Below are 22857 nucleotides of genomic sequence, written 5' to 3' on the forward strand. Positions count from 1 at the left end.
ATATCACCTCACACATGTCAGGATGACTATTATCAAAAAGACAACAAATAACAAGTGTTGGCAAGGATGTGGAGAAAAGAGAACCCATGTACATTCTTGGTGGGAACGTAACTTGGTGTAGCCACTATGGAAAACAGTATGGAAGTTCCTCAAAAAATTAAAAATGTGACTACCATATGATGCAGCTATTCCACTTTTGGATATTTATCCAAAGAAAATGAAAACACTAATTTGAAAAGTCATATGCACCCCTGTGTTCACTCAGCGTTATTTATAATAGCCAAGATACAGAAGCAACCTATGTGTCCAATGATAGATGAATGGATAAAGAAGATGTGATATATATATATACATACATACACACACACACGTATATATGTAATGGAATATTACTAAACCATTAAAAATAAGATCTTGCTATTTGTGACAACATGGATGGACCTAGAGGATGTCATGCTGAATGAAATAAATCAGACAGAGAAAGATAAATACTAAATGCGTTCACTTATATGTGAAATTAAAAAATCAAAACAAATGAATAAACAAAACGAAACAGAAACAGACTCACAGACATAGTGAATGAACTGATGGTTGCCAAAGCTTGGGAGGATGAGTGAAATAAGTGAAGGGGATTAAGAGGTACAACAAACTACCAGTTATATAATAAATAAGTCACAGGAATGTAATGTACAGGTGAGGCCTGTAAAGAGTGGAAATGGCACAACAAAACTGACTGGAAATTTTGTGCTTGGGTAAGACATCTTGACTCTAAATTCTTTTCTTTTTTTAACTTTCTCTTTTTTCCCCAGTTTTATTGAGATATAACTGACATGTGGCATTGTATAAGTTTATGGTACAGAGCATAATGATTCTTTTAATTTTATTATTTTTTATATTCGTTTCAGGTATACAAAACAACACAATGATTAGTCACGTACACCCTCACAAAATGATACCCCCCAAGTCTACTACCCCGACATCGTATATAGCTGTTACAATACCATTGACTATATTCCCTATGCTGTACTTTGCATGCAATGAATAAATAAATAAATAAATATATATATATATATATAATTATAGTTGACATTCAATATTATTCTACGTCAGCCTCAGGTGTACAGCACAGTGGTCAGGCAACTACAGTCTATGAAGTGATCCCCCTGATAAGTCTGGCAGCCTACATAATTTTTACAACATTATTGATTATATCATAATGATTTGACTCACATATATTGTGAATAGATTACCACAATAAGTTTAGTTACCATCCATCCTCTCAGGTAGATACAAATGAAAAAAAGAAAAAGCATTTTTTACCCCACATCTCTGACTAACAACATTCTGGACCTAAGTGGAAGAAAAGAGCTAGAGGTTTCATTCTTATGTATACTTTAACGTAACCCCACTGTTTCCAAACTAGTACTTACACCCTCTGCCATGTTCTGAGCACACAGTACCTAGGTCAAAGAGTAACTGCAAAGAGTAAAACTTTGTCTTCCAGCGGAGTAGAAGAAGGGCATATACTCATCTGCACAAGTTGAGGAAGAACATATGGGGATTTAATGGCTAATTGTTCTAATCGAACTTTCTGTCTTCAGGCCAACAATCACCTCCATTTTCAGAATACTTAATAATTCCAATTTGAAAAAAAGTACATGAGAGATAAGCAACTCCAATTCAATTCCCAAAGAAAGAGTGCACTGGGAGCTGGTCCAAGATTGTGAAATAGTAGGATTTGATGGATTTGACCACATACTTACTGCTCAAATCACACAGCTAACATAAATGAGCAAGGCTCAAAACTCAAAAACATTTATTTGGCTTCAGATTTTGTGCATTTTAGTGAGTTTCTTTCTATTAGGATAATACGTGGTGCATATCTGAACATCTCAGCTTAGTAACCACGCTAAAGATCAGGGAGTTACCTTCTGAATGTTCTCCAAGCCATATTGTTTTCATAATACCATGTCTTGAAAAAATAGGACAAAGAATAAAACACTAATTTAGATTGAAAGGGAAACTAAGAATTCTTCAACTGTTCTCAACTAATAGAAGGAAAACAGATGAAATTTAATAGATTTAGGTAAGACGTAGGAAAAAGATCATCAATATTTAAGTAATTCAACTGAAATGTAATGAAGATCCAATGACACAATGACATCATGAATATAAATTAAGTAAGACTGAGTTTCTGCCCTCAAGGAATAACAATAGGATGTGATAACTATTAAGAGAGATATACAAAGAGTGCTATGGGAACTCAAAAAAATGAAAGGCACAGGCTGCTTCAAATTGTTAAATGTTTAAAAAAATTATTATTATAACACTATATAAAATTAACTGAAAAATTCGTAAAACCTTTTATAATCTTTTTAAATAGATAGTTTCCTAGTATAGGTGGTCATGACTTTTACCTAATAAAAATAATATGCTAATTGCTTATCAATGCTATGTACTATTTCTCAAAACAACTGTAAGGAGTAAATATTTTTGTCACCATGTCATTCATATATATATATATATATATATATATATGTATATATATATATATATATATATGAAAACAGTCTGTAGAGGTTAGCTTGAGTTCCTTAAAGTCATTAAATGGCAAAATCTATACTCAAAACTAGATCGTATTAACTACTACAGTACGCTGCCCCACTACACCAAACTATTCTTTTTGATATAAACATTAACTTCAGGAAAATAAAAAATATAGTATTGTTTTAAAGCACACAAGTTTCTGCAGAAGAGAAATATTACAGTACACTAATAAAAATTTAATTATACATACAAGCAATTGATTCGGACAAATAATAATACAATTCTACTGCTAGGAGTTCTTTGCCTTTTAACCTATGTGGTGCTAGGAGGTGACGGACATTACCTTCAATTCGACTAAAAGTTTAAAAATAATTATGTACAATAGTGTGGTAGACATGGTTGTTTTTCAACAAATATTCCAATTATCTTCCTCAGGCCCATGGTAAAATTATACTCCCACACTCCCTAGAAGTTGGACATGACAATATGACTTGTTTCCGTCAACGCAATGTAAGCAATAGTGACATTTCCATTTCTGGATGGAACCATTTAATTACCAGTGATGGAAAAGGCAATTTCAGCCTGCATCCCTAAGTGATGAAAATGAACAAATCTGCCCTTCCAACCAACACTAGACGTGTATCATGAGTGAAAAGTAAACTTCATTACTCTTAATCCTCTGAAGTTTGGAGATATGTGGTAGATATGGACATGTGCTCCAAGATCATTGCTCAAGGGATGATTATCCGTGATACTAGGAGTGAACAGTCATCAGGAATTGCCTAGTGGCAGAGGCCACTTCACCCAAGGACACATCTTTCCAAGATGACCACATGCAATGGCTGACCAATGTGGGGTTTTAAAGCCCCTGCCATTTCAGCCCAACATAGGGCAATTCTGACTGACAATTTTATCTCCAGATATCCTTGTGGGGTTGACTAAAGTACTCTGACCAGCATTACAATTCAATTTCACCCTTTTCCAATCCTGCTTCCTCCCTCCACCTCTTCCAAAGGCATTATCATAAGGGTACTCCAATGAACAACATAAACACTAAACTCTATCTCAGAATCTGCTTCCCAGAGCATCCATACTATTATAGTTGGTGTTAGGAGTGGGACAAGAAAACAAGAAACAAGATAAAGTTTGGGAACTGAATCACACACTGCCAGGTCAGCAATAAAAAACCCATTATTTGTGGTGGGTGGAGCACAGAGAAACCCTGGCACAAGGTGGCCGTTAATTGTTAAAACTTAAACCACTGATGACATAAGGCGGCCATCAAGTGTTAAAACTTAGTGAGTACTCTAGCAGATGTGAAGTATCAGATGTTCAAAAAGTGTGGGGGAAATGGTAACTACTAATACAGTGGAATTGCTTAGCCCTACTGAGCACTAGAAAAAAACAATGAAAGGCTGAGAAAGCCAGAGGCCACCTAGCGTCATATATAGAGGCTGCCAATTATAGGTCTGCAAATTAAAGAACATCTGCTATTCCAAAGCCAATGCCCTGACGGGAAGAGAATGAGACCTTGACACATAGAATGGGGATATCTGAGTTGTTGCCCCTGAAAAATCTCCCCAAATTTTGAGTTCCCACATTTTCATGAGTCATCTGAGAATGGAGAAATGGTCCATCCTATTAAGAGACAGTACTCAGCCTTGCTGGAACACAACACAGAGGCTTCTCTCCAGGAAGATGTGCCCCAGCTCAGAATCTGTGTCCACCTTCCCTATTGGCCACTGGTCCTCTGATTTGGCTTAGAATAACTCAGCCAGGTATAAACGGAACTACTGGAAGGAGCAGGACTACACCCGGAAGGGTCAGTCAGACCTAGTAGACAGCACGTATCGGCAGACATGGGAGGAGTACACTGGAACTAGGTGCTGAAGGAGCAGAACCTTACACTGGCTTAGAACGAGTTTATTGATTTAAAAGCACACGCCCAAGATGGAGGGTCTATGCCCTAACAAGAAACCCAGGAGATTATGTGAACTCACTATTAAGATGATTCTCACGCACAGAAAAGGAAATCATCAACAAAACGAAATGGCAAGCTATGGAATGGGAGCAAATATTTGAAAATCATATCTCTCATAAGGGGTCAATATCCAAAATGTATAAAGAACTCATACAATTCAATAGCAATAAAAAACAAACAATCTGATTTTAAAAATGAGCAGAGGAACTGAATAGATATTTTCCCAAAGAATACATCTAAAAGGTTAACAGGTACATGAAAAGATACTCAACGTCACTAATTACTGGGGAAATATCACTTCATACCTGCTAGAATGGTCATTATCAAAAAACAAAAAAGTAACAAGTGTTGGTGAGGACAGGGAGAAAAGGGAACCCTTGTGCCCTGTTCTTGGGAATGTAAATTGGTATAGTCAATTTGGAAAACAGTATAGCGGTCCTCAAAAAAATTAAAATAAAAGTACCATGTGATCCCATAATTCCACCTTTGAGTATATAACCAAAGGAAATGAAACAGGATCTCAAAGAGATAGTACACTCCCATGTTCATTACAGCACTATCCACAATGGCCAAGATGTGAAAACAACCTAAGTGCCTGTCAATGGATAAAGATGTCACACACACACACACACACACACACACACACACACACACACACTCAAATATTATTTAGCCATGAGAAAGAAAGAAATCTTATTACTTAAACAACATGGATGGACCTTTATGGCATTATGCTAAGTGAAACAAGCCACACAAAAATACTAATATGGTATCACTTATATGTGAAATCTAAAACAAATCTAAAACAAACTCATAGAAACTAAAGGTAGAAAAGTGATTGCCAGGGACTGGGGGTGGGGGAAATATGAAGGGGTTGGTAAACGAGTACAAACTTTCAGCCATAAAATGAGGATTTAATGTATAACATGGTGACTACAGTTGATAACACTGTATTGTATAATTGAAACTTGCTCAGAGCATAAAACTTAAGTGTTGTTACCCAAAAAATAATTAATTGATTAATTAAAATAAATAAATAAATAAGTAAACATGGGAGGTGATACACGTATTAATTAATGAGATGGGGGAATCCTTTTACAATGTCTACATATATCAAATCTTCATGATGTACACTTTAAATATCTTATAATTTTACTTGTCAATTATATCTGAACAACGCTAAAAAAGAAGACACCTAGAAACACGGAAAAACACAGCACATGCTAAGTAAGGTCAAAATGCCAGAACTGCCATAGCAAAGAGTAAAGGCAGGGATTCAAAGTCCAGCAATGTAAGCATTTTTAAGCGGCTATAATGTCAGAAAACCCAGCAGGTCGTTAAATCTATGGAAAGGGCCAGAGCTCATGCCATCTCCCAAAGCCATGAAGAAGCTGACAGTGAGAGGAACACAAGCATCACTAAGACCATGAGGCCAAAACGGATGGTAGGACAAACTGTAATAGAACTGAGCTCAATGATGTAAATAATAGGACACCAGAAGCCAACTAGTGACACTTAGCCATCAGAATCCAATCTAAGTACAGGTCAATTACTGCAACAAGCAGCAAGGTTGGAGTGTCAGTCAAGGGGACTGACCCATTGAGAATTATAGGGATGCTTAACAGAACACAGCATCCCTAGACGCAGCCAACAAAGATACTACCTAATTGATGTCATCAGAAGTCAAGGATGGATGATCAGGAGTCTGATGGTAGATGCTACAAGAAAAAGTCACAATTTATTGCTCGATTTCTAGACATGAGCCGTTTTTGAAATCCAGCATTGCTTTATTTAAAATTCTGGGGCCCAGGAGGAAGGACCGTGCAATACCACACCAAGTGTACATGGTAATAGTTCCCTTAGTTGTTCCTCAAAGGCACCCATCGTCATTTCATTTAGTAACTCTAGTCTAGGGGAAAAGGCAACACAAACATTCCACGTGCTACTGGACACAAGGTCTGAGTTGACAGTGACACCTGTCGATATGAAGTATCACCGTGGCCTCTCTTTTTAGTAGGGATAGATGGCAATGAGGAAATTAATGGCATCCTGGCCAAGGTCCTGTTCAAACTGAGTCAGTGTGTCTGCAGGTCCATGCAGTGGTCATGCCCTGGACGTGTAACTGAAATAGACATCTTTGGCAAATGGAACAACCCCACATTGGGTACTTGGCTATCACACTGGAAAAGTTCAAGTGAAATCCTCTACCCCTGGATGACACAGAAAATTTTAAAATAATGTCACATCCCAGAGGGAGTGAGTGGCAGGAATTAGTATTACCCTAAAGAATCCAAAGAGTGCCAGGATAACAAACCCCATTAAATCTCCATTTCTACCACGAGTCTGGTCCCTGCAAACTAAACAGGGCCTGAGGATGGCAATAGCCTTCTACCTAGTAGTAGCCCATTGCAGGCACCAAGATGTGTATCTTTGTTAGAGCAGCTCAACATGGCCATTTGGGGCAAATGTGTCCTTTGCTTACCAGAAAAGAGAATCAAAAACAGTTTGCATTCATATAAAAGAGAAAATAGAATCCATTCACAATTTTACCTCAGGATTGTATTAACTTTTCTTCCTCTTGTTACAACATAGAACTTATTTGGTCCAACTGGACACTGTGCAGAGAATTACAATGTTTCAATTAGAATGACATCATTCTAATCGTGCCCGATAAGCAAGAATGGCTAATATAATGGGAGCCTTGTTAAGACCTATAGGTTTCAAAGAGTGGAAGATAAAACCTACAAAGATTCAGAGACTTTCCACATTAGTAAAATACTTAGGAATCCAGTAGTCAACAGCATTCTGAGACGGTTCACCTGCATTGAAAGACCAATTATTACATTTTGCATCTCCCATCACAAAAAAGCAAGCAAACCATCTGGCAGGTCTCTTTGGGTTCTAGAGACAGCATATTTCACTCCTGAGAATACTGTACCAGCCTATGTACTGGAAGACATCAAAAGCTATCAACTGTGAGTGCATACCAGGGCAAGAAACAGCTCCACTACAGGTCCAGGCTCCACTGCAAGCAGCCCTGCAGTCAGGGCCATGTGAGACAGTAGACAGTACAGTTATCGGTGGTATCACTGCTGGAAAAAGTAGCATGTGGGTTGTACAGAAAGCCCCAGTAAAAGAGTTCCAAAGTAGACCCCACACACATGTCAAAGGTCATGCCACCTGCAGTGGAAAACTTTACACCTCTATTCCTGTCATCCTGCGGGGCCCTGGTAGCGATGCAGTGCTTGACAAGGGTTGCCAAGTGACTATGTTCAGATATTGATATCATGAGCTGGCTCTGTCACCAATAATCATAAGAACGTAAAATGAGTGTGGTTCCCAAGATCAAGCATGAGCAAGACCACAGTGCACAAGCAAAAGGCACGAGCGGGCAACCCTGCCACCTACCACTGCTGCACCAGGACCCATTCCTCCTCTTACAACTATGGCCATATAGGCAATCCTCTATGCCCAGATAATAAGAGGAAGGAAATGCAAATATGTCAGCTTGATATGTGGGCATAAGTCAAAAATAGGCATCACTTACAAGAAAGCCTCACTCAGGAGTGGCCTTGAAGGACAGTGGGAAAGGAAAAAGCCTCCCAACTGGGCAGGCCTTGGCAGTGGGCCTCAGCCACACTGTGTGGAAAGAGGAATGGCCCAATGTGACAGTAAAGAGGCAAGTACAGTAACCCAGACAACGAGGTATGTATTGATCAGGGGCTCACATACCTAGGGGTGAGGGTCTGAGTCATGGCACCAGGTGAGACATACAGGCCAGAAGAGGTTCTAGCTGAGGATAAGGGATATCTACAAAGAATAATGGAGGAGGGACACGATGAACATCGCTTGCCAGCCCCAAGGCCAGCTGCAAAAGGCAGAGCAATAACCTAGGTTTTCCCCAGGAAGAAAGGCCACTGGAAACCTAGAGGAGCTTTCAACAAATGTATTTGAAGAAGTAGACTGAGTGACTCAAAGAATGATCTGTGCTGAACATGGAAATGTGCTGCCTGAATACACCGTTAGGGAAGGACTTGCCCCTGCTGCTGGGATTGCCATCATCGGACTCAGTCAGCTACCAGCCCCTGCACAGATTGCTTTAGCTGCAGAGAACTTCCTCCCCCAAGGTCCCAGGCTCCTGGGAGGGACCCTCCCACAGGCACTGATCAAGGCCTATTTCATCCGAATGAGGGACGACTGTGATGGGGCCCTTAGGTTGGCTTGACTTCTCCCTCTGCCCAACCCGTCTTCTTCCCCTTCCCTTTGACCTACTAAGTACCCTAAACACTAAACTCGGTCTCAGGATTTGCTTTCCAGAGAACCCAAACTGTGACACGGTTGTTTGTTGCCACAGTATAACCTAACCTGTACTGACTGATACAATAAATGCCAATTTTCCTCTGTAGTTTCTTAAAATAGCTGGCAAATTGTTTTCACCTACAAAATTGTTTAGGAAGAACAGAATTTAATTTGAAAGCTTATGAAAAGCTAGCTGAGGTAAGCCATTTTTGCATCTATATACATAATATTTCATGTTTGCAGATATTGGCCCACCTGCCAGGAATTTTTAACAGAATGGGATGAGAAAAAGATAGTAGAAGTGGTTACAAATAAGCTTTGCACTCAACCCATCCAACTTTTTCAACAACTACCAAACAGAATGCTGGGCTAGATAAATTCTGTTGCTGAGTTTTCACATTCTTGATCAGGATTCTCTATACAACATAGACTGCTTCTCCTGAAAGATGTAGACGTTATCAAATGCCTTAAAGCTCAATATTAAATTAATATAATTTGTTTACAGGTAGTCTGTTCCCATTCTTACATTATAAAAATCTCTTACATTATTAATCTGTCTGACTGCAATCTATAATTATATTTTTTGCCAAGAAGAAAATATACTTCCAGAGCATGCAAGTAATTATTACTTCACAAAGAGTTCACGGCTAGACAGATTAAAGCAAAATCTACACAGTTATTGACGTCATGAAAACAGACAGAAATACCATTCCATAACAACAGAAAAGCCACACAAGAATAAAGAACAAAGTAAAATATACATTCTGGAACACAGATTTTTTTTTAAATTCTCTGCTATGAGGTACTAAATATTAATTTACAAACTATACACTCAATGCAAAAATTAGAGTTACTACTCTTTCAAACCCAAATGTCAGATTTCAGAATATTGCGTTGTCATACTATTTCCCTATTAGGGACCACATAAGTACATTTAAGAACTTATGCTGAAATGTAGAGACTGGTTTCTCAATTATGCATAAATAGTACAGGTAAAAAAATATACATTCATTAGCAAATTTTTCTACAAATACTCATATTTTTCATGGAAATATACATCGGTAATGCTTTAAGAACACATTTAAAAAATTCTTTTAATATTCCACTTGAAGTGCCAGTTCATAAGTCAGTCTTAATTGCATACTTGAAACACACTAAAAAGATCACAAAGGTTGTGTATACAAGACTTAAAACTAGATAGAGAGAAAACTCCTATTAACCATTTGAATACCTTTGTAATAAAAACCATTTTCTGGATGTTGCCGAAAACTTTTTCCACCCGCCCTTTAAATGATGGTACTTCACTGGGATTCCCACCCCCCACTAAGTCAAAACTTCTCTTAATATTCTAAAAGCTGCACACTTGTCCTATTTATTGCATTTACTCATATACCCACACCTTCTCTCAGATTGTGTTCCCTGGCATTCATTCAATAAATATTTATTTAGTTTCTTATATTTTGCCAGGCAAAGTGGGCATCATTATTTAACCCTCAATCTTAATTGAAATGGTTTTATAATGTTTTAACATACAAAGCAATTTCCTATTGGCTTCAGTAAATAGTCTCTACGTAATATATTTATACATCCCCTGATAATGAATCATACTTGAATTCCTAGAATAAATCCTACTTGGTCATGGTTTATTATATTTTTAAAACACTGTCTCAAAATTCACTTCAATTTTAAGGTACATTTCAATTCATGAAACTCTCTCACTTGTGAATGTTGAAATCCTCAGTCAAACCACCTAGTGACACTTCAGAGACGTGAAAAACAAACAACCTGATTCCTTTTTTCCCATTGACCCTAGAAAATTAACGTTTATGACAATGTTCACTTTCCACAACCAAATAGTTTTAAAGTGTAAGTATGTCTAATACCTGAAATCCACTCAGTGAGATATATTTTTCCATTGTATCTTTACCCTCATTATGTACTAAAAGGTTATCTTTACCAGAAAGATCATTTTAATCTTCAATCAGGTGCAATAACAATGCCACCAACAATAACAAAAAAATTAAAGTTTTGAGATTTAAAATCTGACTACAAGCTAGATTTTCAAACTGGAACATTAAGTAACATATCATCATATATGTTACAGTCAAAACAGTCATATTCACCAGTGGTGTCTCTATTATTAGTTGCACTCAAGTCACCTTTTAAAATGTAGATGTGCACAGTGCCTAATCTAGGAAAATCAAATTACATAGGTCTGTTTTCTTATTCCCTACAGCCTTCAAAGGAGATATGCCTCTATATCTAGTATGTATAATAGAATGCAAACTGTGAACGCAAGTTATATCCCCAAAGATTAATGATATTTGCTGTATAAAATTTTCTATGGCACTAAGATTGAAACAGTACAATTTACAGCAATGAAAAATTAATATTAGCACAAATATTCCTACTTTTTCAAACATGATATAACACAGAGCAATCAGCTTATGTGTTCAGGTACTTCCCAGTTACATATGCCATAAAAATTCTAGTGTATTGTACTAAAGAGAAAAATTAGCAACATGACTTTTTTTTTCCAAAACAGATCTATTTTATGGTCATATCATTATACAATGATTGTATTTTATTTCCACAAAATATACTGCACAAGGAGAACAATTATTTTGGAAGGCATTTCCTAAAATGTAAAAAATACTTTTCCTAGGAAAATATTCTAACACTTGATGCTACAAACCAGGGAGGATAAATACTGATTTAGGGAGAAGGGGGAAGCGTATTGGGAACGACACATTATTAATCAAATGAGATAAAATAAAAAACATTTACTCTATGTTGAATTGTATGGTTGTATTATGTTTTTGTTAGTGGCTGCACATGGCAAAAAAATCCTGTTAAAATATAAAACTGTTTAAAACATGTGATTCTTCCTCCAATCTGAACAATTTGCTTGAAAAACTTAACTGATATTTGCTTCTATCTTTCCATAACATTAAGAAACATCACTAAACATAATGTGTCTCACAATCTGTTGCCAGAATAAACATACAAAGGACCCAACCAAATAGCACGATGTAGTCAAGCGGAAAGACAACCACAAGTTTTAGGAATTACAAAAGTTAGATCTACCATTTAATACCTGCATGGCTTGGGCAAGTTCGTTTCACTCTCTTCTGCTTAACATTCTGGAAATAAGTTTGTTAACACCTTGTTACACAGTTACTAGACAGGTTACAGATTTTGTGTATATAAAGCCCTTAGCTCTTAGCATAATACCTAGTACCCAGCTCTCAGAAGACACTTAATAAAGAACAGAATAAAGATAATTTGATCTCTCTCTCACTCTCTCTTTTTATGGGAAAATAACACCTCTAATGTTTTTTCACCTTAGGTTTTTGATACATAAAACCTAAAACATGATAATCATGAACAATATGGAAGAAGTAAAAATAAATTACCAATATGTGAGCTATAAAATATCTCAACATTAAATTTCTTCATTAAAGTACAGAAATTGGGTGGAAGCTCCTGGAAAAAATCTTTACAATAGTTCAAAATCTCACTTTGTAGATTTTTAACAATAACAACAAAATTCTACACTCTTCTTAGGATTATTTTCTTATAAGAAAAACAAACAAAACTTTCATCTACCTCCAGAGAACTAAGCTTACTGTCTCATCACCATAGGCAAAATAATATACTGACAGTCCGAGCCAGGCAATAAAACTTTATAATAAGCAGAGACAATCCCATTTTCATCATAAATCATCACTTCCAATTATTATTTCAAAAAGTAAATATTTAATAATTTAGGATCTAAAAACCCTAAGGACAGTGGATGGATTCTTTTTAATTATTATTCACAGATAGACACTCATAGCTTAGAGTTAAAAAGCATGTTTTACTTTATTACTAGGAATTTTCTTCCAAACAAACTTATAATAGTATAAAGATCAAAGTGTTTATTAAGGGTCATAATTTTCTTTATATGCTGCCACTTGAAATAATTTTTCAAAGTAGATTATGTGTCTTTATGACATTTAATAGCAAAGGTATACTTCTTATATCTATTAAAGGTGTTATTCTTCGGTCCCTTTTATTTTTATCAAAATGTTTCTTAATAACTTAAAAAATATGTTACTGTACAATAACAATAAAATGTGCTCTAAAGTACTGCTAAATATAATAAATATCAGCTATGTTTTATCTGTAATATGATACAGAGAAGAAATGTTTTCACTATGTCTAATGCATAAATTTAGTATTTCAATATATCCATGTAATATTCAGAAATTGATAGGACTATAGATAGCATAATTAAAATTGAGTGAATTATATTAATGTACTGTATTCCTGGTTCTCTGGAAAAGATTATTTAGTTACTTCCATTCCTAGTTCTGGGTTTCCATTTTGTCCCCAAAACTTATTTCATTAACTCTACTTTCTCTACATTCATTTCTCTAGTTCTACAGGCTTCCTATACCAAGTAAGTATAGCTGGTAAGTTTAATTTAAATGAATCTAATCTCCACTAAATCTAAAATGCTTAAAGACTTGCATTACTACTATTTGTAATTTAGATAATTTGACAGTGCTCTGTTTTCCACCCATTATTAAAAATAATGGTAATAGTCAAACAAAATAGGCTGATGTAGTGCTCACGTGGATATGATATATAAAACCCTTCAAAAAGCACATTCAAACCCAGATTTGTCAATTCCTCTGTCTCTACCAGCTCACCCCAATTCATCTGTTCTCCTGGCCATGTTCTACCACTATGCTGAATTTAGAGGGAATTCCATTCATAATCTGTCACTGAACTTATCTCCCTAAAATGATATGTACACATGCTGTCAAGTAATGTATTTGAGAAACTCTACATGAAAAATTTCTGATATTTCCTACTTTGTATAATCCTAACAGATACATACCTATGTCATATGCCAGGAAATCGGCAGAAAAACATTTTGCACCGTTACTCAAGGAAGTGTCATTATGGGTATTTCCTCCAAAAATAAGCATAGCTCCATTGATAAGAACAGCTGAATGAAGGTATCTGGCAAACCCACTTTCTTTCAAAATAGTCCTACAGGATAAAATTTAAAAATGTATTACAAAGGATAAAAAGACCTCCCTGATTTTATATATATTATATAAAGGATCTAATTTGCATATAGTATTTTCCTTGGAATTGTGAAATAACATGCTTAATTTTATTTAAACATAAATGTCCTCTAAACTTCAGTATTTTAAAAAATATATATGGCCTCTAAACTTCGTATATTTTTAAAAATCCAGATTCATAGTACCCTAAAATGCTTTGAGGAAACACAATATTACACATAATTATTAATGATTTTATAATAGTTTATATATCGAATGTTGGTTTTGAATTATAAAAGTAGGAAACAATTCTTCTTAAGAGAGGACTGATATTATCAGTTTTAAATAACAAAGTAAATAAAAGTTAAATATAATAAATTTATTCAGAACTACATAATTCCGTTAAAACTACATAAAACTACATAATTCATATGGATCCCATAATACACTTTTTAACTTTTAAAGTATAATATAACATACACAAAAGTGCACTTACCATAACTCTAACATTCAATGTATTTTTCTCAAGGTAAACACAACTACATAACCAGCACTCAGATTTAAAAATGTATGTATTACTACTATTCTGATTCTAATAGCAAATATTTGTATTGCTAGCTTTGTACTTTACAAAATGGAATCATATAATGTATATTCATTTATACATTCTCTTGCTAAAGATTTTGAAATATACCCATATGTTGTATATAACTGAAAATCACAAAGCATTTTTGAGAAACATTAAAAATAAAATGAATGTTCTTTTAATTAAAATGTAACTCTGAGAGACATACTACCAATATATTTTCACAATTATATTTCACCTGAATGAACTGATATATAATAAAGGTGTACGACAGATTGAATCAATGCTTCATAAACACTCTAAATAAATCAGTACAAAGAATCAGTATGTAAACACAGTTAATGTGTATGGTATAGTTTGTAAGGTATATAATAGTGTCTCATAAGCCATGGATTATAATACCAGTTAACGCTAAAACAATATGGAGCAACTTTCAGAAAGGCAATATAAGGAGTTCCACAAACACTCTCCCCAGGGAAGGAATTATAATTGGTAAAAATTATAGAAAACAACTATTTGGGTCTAAAAATTCTCACTAAAAGCAACAACAAATAAATATTAACTCAAGAATATCAACTAAATTTCAGTAAGAACAGCAATAGTCCATCATATCTAACCCATTACCTGCTCCAGTCCTTCCCTTCACACCCCCCAAAACACACACCCAGTTCAGCAAGACAGAAGTTCACCCCAAGTCGGCATGTAAAGCCAAAGAATATAGACCCCTTCACCCGTCAGCTCCTAGTCCAAGCCACTGACATCTAACCAGGAGCAGTAGATGACCAGGACGACTCATGCCCCCTGCTCTGGGTGGCAGAATCTCTATTCAGGGAGACAGCATGAGGTCCGAGTGCTCATCCTCTACTAGCCACCACTCAGAGGATGGAAGCTATACACCGGGCCTACCAGGTTAAGAACACAAGGGCCAAAAGGTCTTCACCCCACCTCACTCATAGGGCAGAGGTTCCTTGCCAAAAGAGGCAAGTTGAAGAGCCAAGGCTATCATCCCCATCCAGTGCCCTGCACATAATACGGCAGTGGTGTCACTCCAAGAGGAACAGGCTACCGACCCCACCTACAATTCCAAAATTCTGGCACAGAGGTTTTCCCCCACAGAGAGAGGCAGGCTGAGAAAAGAAGAGTTCCAAAACTCTTAGAAGAAAACGGATGAGATTGAACAGAGGGAGGGAAACATCAAGCCTTACGGGAACTCTCAAAAACAATGGAGGTTTTTGTGGTAAGCAATTAGGAGATCCACCAGAACAATAAGCTAAAACATAGCAAACTAAAAGTTACCAGAGAGAACCTGCGGAAAAGACAGCTAATAAAAGCCCAACAGGGGTCAGAGACTCCATGACTGGCCGCAAAGACTACCCGAGAAGGGCTGAAAATGAATTCAAACAAACTGTGGAGCAATTTATGCCTCAGAGCATTGTTGAAAACAATAGAGCAACCCATCGGCACTTAGTGAAGAAGGTCTGGTGGGTATGATATAAACAGAGGCACACAGCTGAACAGAGAGGTTAGAGGAAAACGCCAAGGAGTCCTGCCAAGGTTACTGTCATCCCAGGGTGACTGTGGGCTACCTCAGGTAGCACCCTCTGAGGAGCAATGTGAGAAACATTTAGAGGAGGAAAGAGACTTCAATATGAGTTCAGCCAGTCACTAAACAAATAAACTTACAACAGGCTCAGAGAGGGAGGAAAAATCAGAACCCAGAGTTGCTACAACATATTATCTAAAATGTCCAGTTTTCAGAGGAAATTATGACATGCAACGAAATAGGAAAGTGTGACCCATACACAGGAATAAATTGAGTCAACAGAACGGCCTTTGAGAGGGCCCGGATGTAAGAGAAGTGCAAAAGACTTCAAAGCAGCTATTAGCAATATGTTCAAAGAGTTATAGAAAATATCCTCTGACAAGATGCTAAAGGAAGTTGTTCAGTCTTCAGTCAGCTACTCTCATCCAGAGTGCTAACAAAGTATGAATACATATTTCTTTTTTTTGAATACATATTTCTTGTCCCTTTTTTCCTAATTGATTTGAAAAACAACTGTTAAAACAATATATAATTGCATTGTTGGGCTTATAACATATAGAAGTGGAATATAGTTGACAATAACAGCACAAAGGGATGGATGAAAGCAAAACCGTGTTCAAGTAAGGAAATGATGCCAAATAGTAACTCAAAACAACAGGAGCAAATGAAGAAAAAAAGCTCACAAAAATATTCAATAACAAGGTTAACATAACAAATATATATTTGCTCTACTCTCAATCTCTTTAAAAAATACTTAAAATTCGAGGGCAGCCAGATGGCTCAGTTGGTTAGAGCACAAGCTCTCAACAAGATTGCCGATTCAATTTCCACATGGGATGGTAGAATGCACTCCCTGCAACTAAAGATTGGAAACGGGGACTGGACTTGGAGCTGAGCTGCGCCCTCCACAACTAGATTGAAGGACAACGACTTAGAGCTGATGGGCCCTGGAGAAACACACTGTTCCCCAATATTCCCCAATAAAATTTTTAAAAACTTAAAATTATATCAACTAATAAGTATAAAACTATATTGTTGAGGTTGCAACATATATGGATGTCATACATATATATATATAGATATAGATATAGATATAGATATAGATAAAATTATAAAACCACAGGAAAAGAGCGAAGATGAAATAAAGTTGTATTATTGTAATGTTTCTATATTTCACAGGAATCAAGTTAGTATAAATCCAAAGTATATTCTAACATATACAGAGGGTGCCAAAAATGTATGCACATTTTAAGAAAGAAAACTATTAAACTTGTAATAATATATAAATAACAAAAGATGAATACAAGTCACATTTGACTTCTGCAATTACAAGAGGTGCTCAAAGTGGTTGCCATCATCGTCAGACACTTCTGATTACAGTGAACTACTGCTTAAGCAACACTGACCTAAGTGTCCACTTGTATACATTTTTTGGCACCCCCGGTATATATGTATCATATGATAATTCCTAGAGCAAAGATTAAGAAAGTAACTAAAATAATTGCATCTCTTAATTATAGAAATTAAAATGTTACACTAGAAAATATTTTACTTAATGCAAAAAAGCAATAAAAAAAGAATAGAGTAACAAAAATACGAGAATGAAGAAATAATAAAGATTAGAACAGAAAATAATAATAGACTAGAAAACCAACAGAGAAAGACAATAAATCCAAAAATCATTTTTTAAAACAATAAAAAAATTGACCAACACTTAGCTATACTAAACAAGAAAAAAAAGAAAACTCATATTATTAAAATAAAAAATGAAAGAAGAATCATAACTGTCAATCTTACAGAAATATAAGCGACTATAATGCAATACTAAACTGTAAGCCTTATGAAATTTACAAACAACAGTATAAAATGAACAAAGTCATAGAAAGATACAAACTACCAAAACTGACACAGGAAGAAATTGAAAATGTGAATAGACCTGTAACAAATAAAGAGATTTAGTTAGAAATTTTAAAACTATCCTCAAACAAAAGTGACAGCTATATGGCTTCACTGGTGATTTCTACCAGACATTTAAAGATGAATATGAATTCTTCACAAACTCTTCAAAATAGAACAGGATGGGAAACTACTCAACTCATTCTATGAGGACATTATAACTGATATCTAAACCAGACAAAGATATCACAAGAATAGAAAACTATGTACTAATATCTTTGATGACTATAGACATAAAAATCCTCAACAAAATACTAGAAAATCAAAACCAGCAATATATAAAAAGGATTATAAAACATGGTCAAGTAGGATTTATCCCAGGATTGCATGGCTGGTTTAGTATCTGAAAAATCAATAAATAAAATACACCACATTAATAGAATAAAGGAGAAAACCAAATTATCATCTCAATAGATATAGAAAAAGATTTTGACAAAAATCTTTCATGATTAAAAATAAAACAACAACAAAATAGGGACATATAGGAACTTCTTCAACCTGAGAAGGGCTCAATTGTGCCCCACTCCAAAAGTTGCATCAATGTCCAAATCCCCAAAATCTGTGAATGTTACCTTGTTTGGAAAAACCGTCTTTGCAAATGTAATTAAATTAAGTATCTTGAGATGAGGAGCTCATCCTGGATTATGCAGCAGACCTAAGTCCAATGACAAGTGTCCACGTGAGAGACACACAGAGAAGAGGAGCAGGTAATGTAACTGTGGGGGAGATGCTGGAGTGATTCAGCCACAACTCCAGGAATACTGACAGCCACCAAAGGCTGGAAGAGGCAAAAGGAATTTCCCCTAGCACCTCTGCAGGGTGCATGGCCATCCTTACAATTTCAGTTTGGATTTCTGGCCCCAGCTCTGTGAGATAATACATTTCCATTGTTTTAAGCTACACAGTTTGCAGTAATTGGTGTACAGCAGCCAAAGAAAACTAATGCAAAGGACATCTAGACACACACACACACACACACGCACACAGCTAACATCATACTCGATGGGGAGAGACTAAATGTTTTCCCCCTAAGATCAGGAACAAGACAAGATGTCTGCTTTTGCCACTTCTATTAACATTATACTAAAAATTATAAACAGGAAAGTAGGCAAGAAAACTAAATAAAAGTCATCCAGATTGGAAGGAAGAAGTAAAAGTCTTGCTATTTTCAGATGACATGATCTTCTATAAAGAAATTCTAATAAATCCACATACAAAAAACCACTAAAACTAATAATGAGTTTAGCAAGTTTGGAGGTAAAAGAATAATATATAAATATGAACTGTGCTTGTAAATACCAATAATGAAAGATCTTAAGATAAAAATAATAAAACAATTCAGTTTACAACAGTATCAAAAAGAATAAAATATTTAGGAATATTTTAACAAAACAAGTATAAAATTAATACTGTGAAAACTATCCAGGAAAGAAATTTAAAACAGCCTAAATAAATGAAAGGATGCCCCATTTTGATAGATTACACAATATATTGAAAAAATGACCATATTCTCCATCCTGATTTAGAGATTCAACTCACTCCTTATAAAAATCCCAGCTGGATTTTTTTTTTAGTTGAAAAACTCATCTTAAAATTCATGTGAAAATTCAAAAGACCAGAATAGCCAATGCAAACAATTAGAAATTCAAAGGAAAGAATATTCTTTTTAGCCAACAGTACTGAAACAACTGGATATCTGCATATAAATGAAAAAAATTGAATCCCTTCCTCACAATATATACAACAATTAACTCAAAATGGATAAAAAGCCTAAATTTAAAGAGCTACAAGCATAAAACAATGGAACAGAATAGAGAGAAAAAAATAGATCCAAAAAATGTAGTCAACTGATCTTTTGACCAAAGAACAAAAACAATTAAACAGAGAAAGGATAGTCTTCTCAATAAATGATGCTGGAACAACTGGACATCTACATGCAAAAAAAAAAAGAAGAATTTAGAGAGACCTTACATATTTTATAAAAATTAACTCAAAATGGATCATAGATATAAATGTAAAATGCAAAACTATAAAACTCCTAGAAGATAATGTAGAAGGAAATCTGCATGTGCTTGAGTTTGGTGATGATGTTTTAGATATAGCATCAAAAGCGCAATTCATGAAAGAAAAAACTTGGTAAGTTGGATTCCATTAAAATTAAAAACTTGTGCTCTGTGAAAGACACTGTTCAGAGATCAAAACAATAATCCAAGTACTTGGAGAAAATATTTGCAACAAATATCTGATAAAAGACTAGTATATCCAAAATATACAAAAAACTCTTAAAACTCAACAATTAAAAAAAAAAAAACGCTGATAAAAAATTGGCAAAAGGTTTTAACAGACACATTTCCAAAGACATACAGATGGCAAAATAATTATATGAAAAGATGCTCAAGATCATGTCATTAGAAAATTACATATTAAAACAACTATGACATACCACTATACACCTATCAGAATGGCTAAAATTCAAAACACTGACACCAAATGCTAGCCCAGAAACAGACCTACACAAATATAGTCAAATGATCTTTGACAAAAGCCCATATATTGTATATTTCATTTACATGAAATATCGTGAACAAGCAAATCCATTGAGACAGAAAGCAGATTCACCATGTCCAGGAGATGGACAAAGAGAGTATAGGAAGGTATGGAATCTCTTTTGGGGGTAATAGAAATATTCTGGAATTAGTGATGACTACATAATATTATGACTATACTAAAAATCAGTGACTTGTACACTTAAAAAAGATTAAAATAAAGAATTTTATGTTATATGAATTTTATATCAAAAAAATTTTTTTTCAAAAAAAACAAAACATAGAAACAGTCACAGGAGAAAGATACATTTTGGTAGAATACCAAAAATGCAAAACCTAAATCTAAGCATGAGGAAACATCAGACAAACCCAAATTGGGTACATTCTTCAAAAGAAAGACTGAGATTATTCCAGATTAAAGGACAATAAAAAGACTTAACAACTAAACATGTGCATGATCCTGGATATAATCCTGGATTAGGAAAAGATACCCAAACCTGGCATAAAGCCCTGAGAAGGGCAGTAGAAGAAAGAAAAACTACAGGCCAATTTCACATGTGAACACAAATGCAAAATTCATTAAAAAAAAAAATTCAACAATAAAAACATTCTATTTTTTAACAAAAAAATATTAGGACAATTGGAAAAATTAAAAAAGGTCTACAGATTAGATTATAAAATTCTATCCATGTTATTTCCTAAATTTGATACCTGCATTGTGGTTATGTAAGAAAACATCCTTGCTTTTTAGTAAATACATTAATAATATTTAGGCTTAAGGGACATCACGTCAGCAACTCACTTTTAGTTCTGAAAAAAATAGATATTATAGATAGATAGATAGATAGATAGATAGATAGATAGATAGATAGATGTAGATAGTGGTAGATAGTGCTTTCAGATAATTAAAAGGAAAAGGGAACATAACTACAGATGTTATTAATACTAAAGATTCTAAGAGAACATTATGCACAGCTTTATAATAACTTTACTTAAGACATTGATTTCAGGGATAAATTCCTGAAAATATATCTTATGAAAACTTACTCAAGAACAAATAGAACATCTAAATATTTTTATAACCATTATATATACAGAGAGGGCCAAAAAAACTGTATATACATTTTAAGAAAGGAAAACTGTATTAATACTGTAATACTCAATATATACTGATAACAAAAGATGAATACAAGTCATGTTTGATTTATGCAATTACAAGATGTGCTCAAAGAGGTTACCATCAGCGTCCAGACACTTCTGATTATGGCAAACTACTGCTTGAGCAATGCTGACCAAAATGTCCACTTGTATACAGTTTGTTTGGCACTCCCAGTATATTGGATGTAATATATTTTTACACATAAAAAAGTTGTTTTCTAACAACATGACATGAAGGTTATTGCCATAAAATATTCAGGAAAAAGTGGTTCCAATCTCATATATACTGTCCCCGAGTATGAAAAATACTCCCTAACTCATTTTATGAGCCCAATATAACCTTAACACCAAAGAGCTGACATGAATATTCAAGAAAACTACTTGCAAATCTCACATACTAACATCAATGCAAAAATGCTAGTCAAAACATGAGCAAACCAAAAAAACAAGTAATACATTTTAACTAAGTTTGCCTTAACCCTAATTAGGTTAATAATAAAATAATTAGTGTAATTTTCTACATTATTTAGTACAGAAGTCAGATAATCATCCCCCAAAAGTGCCTTTGATAAAATCCCACACCCGTTCATATATAACCCTTAGCAAACCAGCAGAAAGGGAGTTCTTAATAATGGTATCTATAAAACCCAGTGACCATCATTTTTACTGAAGAAAACACTGAAAGCATTTCTTCAAAGCTCAGAAAAAATAACAGATGCCTTAGAAGTTATCACAACTTCTTTTCAACATTAAACAGAGGTTGTTGCTGAAATGATCAGGTAAGAAAAATTAAAAGTTGTCAAGACCCAGAAAGAAAGAAACAAAAAACTGCCATTATTTGCATATAATCTGATCATCTACTGTAAAAAAGTGAAAAATATCTACAGGTAAATTACAAAAATACAGCAAGTTAGATAAAAAGTATTACAAAGGTCAATTGCATTTCCATATAGCAACCAATGAAGAAAAAAATAAATATAAAGAAAACATACTGATTGAACAGAGTCCCTCCAAACTTCATGTCCACCTCAGACCTCGAATGTGACCTTATTTGGAAATAGGGCCTTTGCAGGTGTCATTCACTAAGGTAAAACGTGGCCTTACTAGGTTAGCGTAGGCCATAAATCCAATGACTGGTGTCCTTGTAAGGCTCTGTGAAGTCACCCACAAACAAAGGAAGA

General features: G+C 34.9%; 1 protein-coding gene across 3 annotated transcripts in view; it reads right to left on the minus strand.

Annotated features, from left to right (window-relative positions):
• ATRNL1 (attractin like 1) overlaps positions 1 to 22857 on the minus strand; it is a 565586-nt gene that overhangs the window by 460865 nt on the left and 81864 nt on the right. For all 3 annotated transcript variants that reach the window (XM_019725236.3, XM_088791845.1, XM_074338995.2), the window contains exon 10: positions 13716 to 13870. In XM_019725236.3, the coding sequence (XP_019580795.3) occupies positions 13716 to 13870 (155 nt within the window). The remainder of the gene's footprint in view (positions 1 to 13715; positions 13871 to 22857) is intronic.

Source organism: Rhinolophus sinicus, chromosome 15, assembly GCF_057876585.1.
Source record: "Rhinolophus sinicus isolate RSI-liver-muscle chromosome 15, RSI-T2T, whole genome shotgun sequence".
Classification (NCBI taxonomy): domain Eukaryota; kingdom Metazoa; phylum Chordata; class Mammalia; order Chiroptera; family Rhinolophidae; genus Rhinolophus; species Rhinolophus sinicus.